General features: G+C 41.8%; 1 protein-coding gene across 1 annotated transcript; it reads left to right on the top strand. All coding sequences in view use genetic code 11, as the record gives it.

Annotated features, from left to right (window-relative positions):
* Window positions 1-4,685: 4,685 nt before the first annotated feature.
* EGR_01788 (Actin-related protein 5) lies at window positions 4,686-9,076 on the top strand (the record flags this gene model as incomplete). Its single annotated transcript, XM_024491037.1, has 12 exons — window positions 4,686-5,013; window positions 5,053-5,154; window positions 5,186-5,382; window positions 5,466-5,624; window positions 5,664-5,756; window positions 5,826-6,116; window positions 6,185-6,235; window positions 6,307-6,573; window positions 6,957-7,306; window positions 7,998-8,072; window positions 8,459-8,712; window positions 8,820-9,076. The coding sequence occupies 12 exons, from the start codon at window positions 4,686-4,688 to the stop codon at window positions 9,074-9,076; spliced, it is 2,424 nt and encodes an 807-aa protein (XP_024354493.1).
* Window positions 9,077-10,237: the final 1,161 nt, after the last annotated feature.

Here is a 10,237-nt window from a genome sequence, read left to right as displayed (position 1 = left end):
CTTGCAAGAGAAGTGGACTGGCTGCGTGAAGCGCATATTCCTAGTATGTTTTTACTTCACATTCACAACGCGTGTAGTGTTCGTTTATTCTTAAGTGTGTTTAAAAGCCTGGCCGAAATGGCATGCACGCGTTTCCTAAAGTACCAAAAAGCAGGTAATTTGCATCTAAGTTGGGAGGGTTTGATAGAGCATGAGGGTGAGGAACAGCAATGAGGTGGTCTGTCTTAGTGAACAACAAGCAAATAAGATTTCATGCTTCTACTTGATCAGAATGGCTGGGAGGATTGTAATTACACTTCAGAAACATTCTCAGTGCCTGTGTGATGAGATTGTAAACAATTTTATTTGTACGCTTTGGGGACCCAGTTTACATAAAACTTGTATAACAAGCAGTGGGTGATAAAAAGGCATTCTAGCATGAATGCAAACTCAACTACTTTTACAAATTGATAGTGAGATCAAAGTTATGAGAAGTACCACTATATCACGTTTTGGGACGTTTTGCATTCTCAACCCTTAGTTCAGCAAACTTATTCGTATCACAGCCGTATCATATCTCTTCAAATATTTGTGTAGGCTATGCGTCATATAGAGGGCTATACACTCTAGCGATTAAAGACTGATGATCACCTATTATTTATCAATCAGCTTGAGAGGAGGGTGAGCTTGGAGAGGCTTGTTGAGCTCTTAAGCTTATTTCGTTGGCCCACTAGCAAAACTGCCCTCACCACTCCCCTGGCATTCACTCGTGTACCCACAAAAATAGCGCTGCGAGGCTTTACCCTTGCACGATGGCGACTATCGATTGGAGCTGGCGCGAGTGCGCGCACACGCACGCACACGAGCGGTGAGAGGGCGCATACGTACGCGTCGCAAACCCACCGCGTGACGTCAACTCAGCTGCGCCCACCGCCGTCGCGCTTACGTGCGTGCCTAACAGACCCGGTGCTTTATCTTCTCCCGGTTCCGACGTTTTAATGGCCAAGTTTGTGAGTGCTTTCAACGTGTGCGTGCTTGCAAGGGTGTGTGCGCGTAAGTAGGGCATGCAACGGTGGGTCCACAATGGATGAGACTCCGCTCAAATTTGATGGCACTAACCAATGCAACAAGGGAATGAGTGCTAGGAGAGGTTGTAAATGTTACTGTCCTATTTTAAATTCAATATCGAGTTCAATATTTGCGATACAACATTTGGGGATTCAATACAAAGCTGGACATCAAATGCTGAAGTTTAAAAGACTTGCAACAAAAAGATAAACATCAAAGCAGACACAAAAACCATCATTTCTGTTCATTTACTTTCACCATTGTGACGGGGTCTGATGCCACACTAGGGTAAGGTCAAAGACGGTGCAGACGAATCTCATAGTAGATTAACCTTCAACTAACCAGGGACCTGCTCCTGTTTTTCGCAATGTTTATTTTAGAGTCCTCGAATCGACATCGTATCTTTGTCTCCAGATAAGAATGGACACACACAAGTTGAGTGTTCTACTTGCTATCCAGCGGCTGTGCTTCAGCAGCGTATCGCTGTCACGGGAAATCATGAGGTGTTGGTGCAGACAGTTAAAGTTAATTTTGCAAGTGTTTGACTCCCAAGTCATATGCAACAAACACCTAATCACATAAAATCTAATATCTTTAAATAATTAGAGAAATTTAAAATACAAATGTAGAGTAAGTTCGTTTTTGGGGCAGATATAACATATTCCCAAAAATAAATAGCATGATAATAATTTTTAAATGCCTAATCGAAAAAAGCAAATATGTTGTGGTGGAATTTCAAAGGAGTACTTTCATGTTTCTTTCGAAAAACTTATTGAAGAAAATATCACCTGGATTGCGATGGCATCATCAATCGGCGTGAATAACGACAAATTCGATGAGAGTACCACCCGCAAAGTCTTACTAAAGAAAACAGTGATGAACGTTGATCTGTAATCAGTGAAGCAGGCACATTCAAAATCGCCTGTTGACACCTTACTGCCATTTTAGGAATGGTGCAATTCGCTACAATAAAAGAGCCACACGCACATTCTGAATCAACACAAGCAGTGATCACAATTGAGTGCAATATCTCTGCCATCACTTTCTACTCCAATTGACCGCTAGGATTTATGGCCAGGAGATTTCGTAGGAGCATGTCTGTGGAGTCCTAGCCAATATAGTGAATGAGACCTTCACACATTTAACACTAAAGCTTACTTTGTATGCACTTGGTCGACTAGCAGCAGTCTGACACTGCCTACATAAGGTGGTAATTTCTGGAGAACAAGTGAACTAAAGTTTGCCTTAAATACCAAAAATCGGTTGTTTTCTGTCTATTGATTTGTGCTTTAAGTGTGTTTATTTGCTCTAATAATTCTAAGGCATTAATTTTACTGATGAATCCTTCAAGGTCTTTTATTTCTCACCCACTGAGTTACACGTGCAAGATCATGAACAATTTATCTGAGTAATATCAGTGAGTAAACTTAAAATGGTACTCAATTCTTTGATAACTAACTTACACCTGTTAGCACCTGAGCCTTCAACAAGCACTACACATATCAGCAGAAGTGCATTACAACCAAGTACCTTGAATCCAATCTTCACGCATTTCCTTAGGGAGACTGAAAAGTCGAGCGACTGCGGGTGTAGGTTCAGTTACTGGCGTTAAGTTGAGGAAGCCTAGAGGACTATCTGAATCCAATTCTTAGAGCAAAGTTAAATAAATTAATCTTTAAGCATCTGATTCACACAAAATAGGCGAATTCTCGTTCATCCGGGGCTTAAATCTAGGTGGGAAAACACCCCATAAAACACAGCCGCGCTTTCCTCAGCCGATGAGCTTAATTACCATACATTGCATATTGGAAGAAACAAGTAAATCCCAACAATTGGAAGGAAATCTACACGTTCTAGGCTAGTCTACTGGTACCTTTAGACGAAATTTAAGCAAGGATCCTACCGCTCAAGTACTCCGTTTTCTGCAGCTCAGCCTACCAACGGCAGCACAATAATTATTCACACAGACTAGAAACGTGCCACAAATGCACCACCTAAAAAACACGGTAATGAATTCATACCTTCCTGTCAATGAGCTAAAAGAAACGTTTAACTAAGGTTTTCGGCTGAACACACCTAACATCGATGCAAATTAGATGGAAACATTGTTTTCAGACCTTCAAAAATAAAAGCAATCCAAAGGATTCACGGCATCGTTACAAAGAAACCAACCTCTAAAACGGTGAACCACATTATGCAAGTTGCACCACACACCGCCTCCTGCAGTTATAACAAGTAAAAATGTACCATCGATCTCTCGGAGACGTTTGCTTGTGCAAACAACAGTTTAGCGCCTCCAGCACTCGTGACCTTCCGCCCTGGGGAGCATGTTTATAATTATTTTACGTTGACAGGGGGATCCGCTAACTGGCTCATTAGGGCTTAGCAGCAACTGAGAATATAACGAACATTACTGCTTTTAAGATAGGAAAACGTACCGTCAAGAGGGTCTCACAGCCTCTGCGCTTATACCAAACTTGAGAGATGGTAACCAATCGTAGGAAAAATGCGAAACAGTGACGGCGGAAACCAGCCTTTGTGCACTAAAATCCACCGACTCACAACAGAAGTTCCACTTAAATCTGAACATGACAAAAGCCGCCATTTTCCACTATAACGCCAATACGGATTGGCTTAGAGCAGCCTTGATTGCGCTACTTAACCCAAAGTGAAATCTCTTTTAGACCCGGGTCATTTCCACAACCAGTGCAATTATCGTCCCATTCTCAATTAACTCCACCAGCAGCCACTTTAACCCATCCAAATACATTTAGCGTAGAGCCTCGAACCTTCAATTACCAACATACAGAGAAGTTGGAAAGGCATTTGTGCGACCCAGGATTCATGGCGCAGAGCATGAGCACAGCCTAGGAGAATCAAAAGACCCCCCGCGGTGAAAGGCACGAATGAACAAAATGTCAAAACACTACCTTCCAGTGAATTGCAACCACTAGAATTTAAAACGCAAAATATCAGTATGTGTTGCAGAAAGTCGAATGTAAGAGTTATGGGAAATCATAAAAGGTGAATACAACCATATTTTATTTTTAGCTATAGGATAGGAATAAGTATAAGGTAACCCAAGAATTAGGTACAAAATAAACGATTGGGACCTTTTGACAAGTAATAGCACAAATATGAACCAAATGAACTATAAACCTGTTAAAAAAGCTACGTTTAACAAGCAGCCATTTAGCCATGCAATATAAGCGCAAAATGAGAAAAACTGCTTAGAGCAAAGGAAGGTATGGTAAATGGTTATGATGGTGGAGCACCACGGGAAAAATAATGTGACTAAATAACCACATTCCCGCAGAAGTGTGGTGTATGCTAGCCTAATTTTACTGTTAAGCAAGCATGAAACGACACAGCAGAATTATAAAATGATGCAGATTTGACTTCAAAGTATTTTGAACCTTTCATATTTAATGTTCTATAAAATCAATATTTACTATTAAAAAATCCAGACATGATATGCTCATAAGGCTCCTGCTTTTATAAAAAGCTGAGCAGAGTAATGTAAATGAAAAATAACAACTTACTGCCTCTCTTGTACCATTGGCATTAGTTTAGGCTTAAGCTAAGATAGTAGTTCCCTGTCAGCCTGGTATCATTCTGGTTGGCATATTCATTCAGGAATGGTGGTGCCGGCTATTGTCGTGGACAATGGCTCTTTCGAATGTAGGGCTGGGTTTTCCAATAAGAATGAGCCTATGCTACAATTTCGAAACGTTGTCATGAAATCCCGGTCTCGGATGAGGGAAACTTTCGTTGGATCGATGGATGAAATGGACTTCAGCCAAGTTAATTCAAAATCCCCTTTCGAACAAAATACAGTCACTCAATTGGACGTACAGGAAATCGTGTTTGATCATATTTTTTGTAACATTGGTATTGAGTCCTCCGGGGTTAATTTTCCAGTCATATTAAGCGAACCTCTATGTTGTCCACAGCAATCCCGATCTCGTAGGTCCATTTGCATTCATTCGTAATGTAAATCTACAGAAATCACAGAACTTCTTTTTGAAACATATTCAGTGAACAGGCTTACGTACTTTGTAGATGGCCTTGCATCCTTTTACGCAAACTTCGGCACTGATTCTCCAGGTATCTGTTGCGTTTTATTCGATTGCTTTAGCCTTCAATAGAGATACAATGATGCTTTCATTTGGATATCACACGACACATATTATTCCGTTCTCGAACGGCACGTACATTCCTTCTGCGTGCCGACGATTGTCTGTTGGGGGGGCGCACATTTCGTGGTATTTTCAACAACTTTTGGCCCTCAAGTATCCCTGTCACTCAGACAAGTTCACTATTCCTATAGCTGAAGTAAGGTCCTTTTTCATTTATGGTTGGATACTGCTGTATCTCAACAGCTTAATCCATTCTGTACCACCTTTTTTTTTCACCAGGATCTCATCCGAACATTTGGTAAGGTATGTGAGAATTACCGTGAAGAAATGCAGCGCTGGAAGGATGAAGCCTACAAACAGGAGAATACACGAACATGGTGTATTCCCTATTCTGATGTTAGTTCTCTAGAAGGCATTTACGTATTCATACTTCGGTCTGTTCCCCACTGTCCCACTTGCTTGATTAACATTTTCTAGGAAACACAACGCAAGGCGCAGGAATTAGCTGAGCGCAGACAATTTCAAGCTGATCGACTGAGGGAAATACACCGTAAACGAGTAATGGGTCGGGTATGTAACTGACGGTAACTTCCCAACATTTTTTGTGTTCACAAGTACCTTACACATCCCTGTACTTAGTTGAAAGAACAGGCCGATTCGGATGAATCTGATACTCGTAGTTTTGATAGCGACATGAAACGAGACCGCCTCATCGATGATGTGGGAGAGAGTGAGACTGACAGATCAACACCACCCCTCTGCGATGTAGAAACCGGCGAGGAGACAGTTCTGCAGAAGCTTGTAAATCTTCGTGAAAGGAAGGCCACCGAGCTGCTTTCCTCATTTCCCTATCCTGCAGCAGTACAGGCGCAAATGACAACAGGTCCGCCCACCAACGCACAAGGCTTAAATGATCAAAAGCTGAGACGTGTGCGTATTTCTAATTGGAGCAACCATAAGTACATGCTCCTTTGCTAATGGGATACTCTCGGTTTTAGCGACTTTTGGCCGCTAACGACTTGGAAGCGAGGCGGAGGGATGATTTTTGCGTAAGTTTTGATGTTAATGATATACTCATGTGTTTCGAATGCGACCTCATGTCATTTCTACTTTTCTTCAGCTCTGGCTCTCCCAAATAAATAACAAACGACAGAGGATCGCCAAGCAACGAACCCTTCGCCAATCCAAGGTGGATTTGGCCACTGAACTAGGGTTGCACAGCCAAGAGATAATGGATGATGGGAAAATGGCGGTGATTAGTCAGAATTCAATTACGGAGAGGAAGCAACGCAAAATCGAAAAGATCCGTGCAATGACGAGCGAACTGAAATCCGAGCGCAGCAGTGGTGGCAAGCGTGGTGTCGGTCGGGGAGCTGCTCGCAAAACGGTGAGTTTATGCAGAATCTGATAAAATGAGGCATTTTTAAAATAAACTGCATTTTGTTTAGCATCTGAAGAACATCATTGTTAAGGTTATCCTCCATCGGCCCAGCTGCATAACCGGACCGATCGAAATTGTGTCGCGATTTAAATTTGACTTTTTAATCATAATCTATGTGATATTTGATACTTTGCTCACGAAGATATTAAGGCGTATTTCATGCCTTGTACGGTATTTAAAAAGCGGCAGCATTTGTCCTATAATGCTCCTTCAGAGCAGCATCCCTGAGCAGCTCGTTTTTTGGACTATCTGCTTACCTTTTGGTTATGTGATTGATCAAACCTAATTTGCGTCTCATTGCGAATATGAGACCTTATCCGGTACTCTAGATTCCCAGAAAAGATTCGAATCGCAGCATGGCAGAGATAACTCCAACTGGAGACGAGGAGAGCTGGTTGGACGAGGAGGTGGCTCTGGAGAGTTTGGATGCCTTTTCAGAGGATGTAGGGGGTGATTTTGTTGAGGTGGGAGACGGAGTACCACAGCAAAACACCTGCCCGATTTCACCGACTTTTCACTTCCCTGCTGCTGTATCTAGTGACGGCAGTCAGTCAAGGTCGAGGCCCCGTGACGCCTTCGAAAAGCTTGAGACTGAGGCTGCAGATCTCAGCGAGTGCGAACGCGATCAGCTCGCCGTTCTCGATTGCGTTCGCGCCTCCTACGACCCGGAATTTCTCAAGTAAACTCAGCTCTCATTTTAGACTAATTAGGCAGTCCTCATTGGCTGTGATTGCTAGGGTATCTGTGCCGATTTGCTCACGTACGCATTTTTGACAGCCCTTCTCTATGGATTTGCATTCGTTAGCTCAACCAATTTAATATCATCTGGTTTCTCTTTTTCCTGTGTATCTTTTGACGAAGAAATGGGTTCTGCGACAATCCATTAGCAAACAGGAATTCACGATTGTTGGTTTAATGATGCTAATATTAAACATTTCCTGTCAATTTTAATTTCATTTTATTTGGCGGTTCATGGGTTTGTTTTTGGCATCATACCCTTTTGGGACAAGATTTTCGAATGACTACTTCATTCACTTTTTTGTCTAGTCGACTAAAGGTAATTTGGTCATGCCTCATTTGATTTATTAAAATAGTTTTACGAGCCAGATAGAAATATCGATGCCAGATTAGTAGACGTGAATTCATTGCTGTTGATCTGATAATAATAATCGTGAACTTATCTCCATTCCGTCTCTATGCATTTACTTTTGTCAATTCAATAAATTGAACAGTATTTCCATGCAGTTTATTTGATTCTCAAAGTAGTCTTACGGGTAACTCTCTTCGAGAGAAAGGTAAGCCAGTGATTTGACATGAACTCGTGATTACTGCTTCGGAAACGACCGGCAAATTTTAACTTTATTATGCAGGGAAACGGGAACGGTTGGACTAAAGATAAATATTTCTGAATATTACAAGGTTCATCTGTCGACAGAGCCGATCCGGTAGGCCTTGCGTTTTATCATGGGAATCACAATCTGATTTGTTTTTTATTGTGAAATTTTACCAGTATATGCCTTCACCAAAAGTTCATCTGACTGTAAACCTAGACTATTTCCAGAACCAAATTTTACAATATGTATTTGGATTTGTTTGAGCTCTAAGGAATAGTCTGAAATTCTCACTGGTTAGAGATTTCACCTTTTATTAGAAATAACATATCAGAAAGAAACGCTAGAACTAATGAGTTGAATGATTGAGCTTTATACCCTAAGGCCTAGCTTGGCTTCTTGAAATCAGATCACCGGTAACAATGAAGCCCTATGAAATACCTAAAGTATAGGATCCCACTGGAACTCTTACCTGTCCAATAAGATGCGCTACCCTTTAGGGCGACTGAAGTTTTGTTTGAGCGCAGTCTCATGGGCAACACGCAGGCGGGTGTGGGTGAATGCCTCACCTGGGTGCTACGCGACGCTTCTAAGTACCTCTATGAGGATGCGGCCAAACCCTGGGTTCCACGACGTCTTTTCCTCACCGGAAGCCCAGCAAGGTTACCTGGCATGGAAGAGCGACTACGATTAGAGCTCCAACAGCTTCTACCTTGGAAGGAAGGCGGTAACCCCTTGGAGGTGGTTGTGGCTGGTAAACAAATTACGATCTATATCTCAAGTCGACGTGGCACTACTGCTTCCACAGCAATTATGCTAACGTTGAGTATGCCTAAACACTTATCTTCTTTATTTTCATAGCCGATCCGAGTCTCGATGCGTGGAAAGGTGCCCAGATTTGGAGCCAGCTTGCTAGTGAAAACGACTTCAGGGAGTTTACAACGAAAAATGTGTACGATGAGTGCGGATTCGATTACCTGGCCGAAAATATAATCAGTAATCGCTTCTACGCCAGCTTTAAAGATCTCGAAATCAATCCCAAGTTCAACCCTGGGCGAGGACGACAACCAACAACAGCTCTTAAACAACAGGTCCAAGAACTGCAAGGATGTGTATAGCAGTTTTTATTGTCTGGTGGGACTGTACCATGTTATTCTGAGCTTTTGTTAACAGATACACTGATCCGTAAATAACTTCCTTAGCATTCCTTTCCGGAGTAACCAGATAAGGTCCATCCCTCCTGCAATATATTCACCACGAATGAAGAGGTGAGGAACCTATTTTATTGAAAACATTATAATCTTACTGGCCGGATTAGGTGTTGGTGCACATTAACGATGCATGCATAGGTAGGAGGATAATGTAGTTATCTATGAAACGTAATGCGACGAAACTGGTGAAGATTTTCACTGACTGCGCATATTAGGGTGATTTATACATTGAGACTAGTTATGGTAAGGTTTTTTTTCTACACGAAAGGTGGGGTTTTTACAGAGCAGGTAAAGTACTAGAAAATAGATGAAAGCATGAACCTAAGAACTCGCACCGTACGGCACTTGGTTAACCATTTTTGATAGATGTAGGTATCAATCACGGAGACGTCTTGTCGTTGATCAATGTAAAGTGCTTCGAAAATGTTGCTATGTCCTTTATTGAGGTCCAGCATCCTGAGATATTGCGCTACCTCTCTGCTGAGTGGGTCATATGCTTTACCAATCAAGAGAATAGGTCGCTGGGCAATTTTCGCTTCAATAAATGAACGAGAGTCCATGACAGCAAGAGTCGAATTATGACGACGCTTGCTGTTGGGTGATTGACTTATCCGCGTCTTCCAGGACCTCGAAATGACTTCAGGGATGCTAAGTTTGCACTATTAAACAATTTTTACCATCCTTGGTTATTTGTTGTCGTGACAAAGCTAAAATGATAATACTAAGTTGCAAATGGTTTTGCATCTAGATAAAACGGTCTGTAGTCAATGACGGACTTCGAAATGCAGCATAAATAAGATATAGGCAAATTAAGTGTCAAACAGTCATTTAAAAATTATCCTAAATAGGACCACAAGAGCGTCTTATACATATTCAAGGATCATGCTCGAAACTGCGTGAACACAAAATGCGCGTGAAGTTCAGTTTTGCCCAAGTTGCTACACTAGAATTTTCGGAAATTTGGGTTAATTTAAAGAGTCCATCAGAGGAGAAGCTGGGTATTTGTGCATAATGCAATATTACGTACATGCCATATAGGTTTTTTGCTGCTGGAGTGCAAGTGATTAT

The sequence above is a fragment of the Echinococcus granulosus genome (genome assembly GCF_000524195.1).
Source record: "Echinococcus granulosus chromosome Unknown EG_S00007, whole genome shotgun sequence".
Taxonomy (NCBI): Eukaryota; Metazoa; Platyhelminthes; class Cestoda; order Cyclophyllidea; family Taeniidae; genus Echinococcus; species Echinococcus granulosus.
The sequence above is the reverse complement of the archived record's forward strand: the minus strand, read 5'-3'. Positions and strand labels throughout refer to the sequence as shown.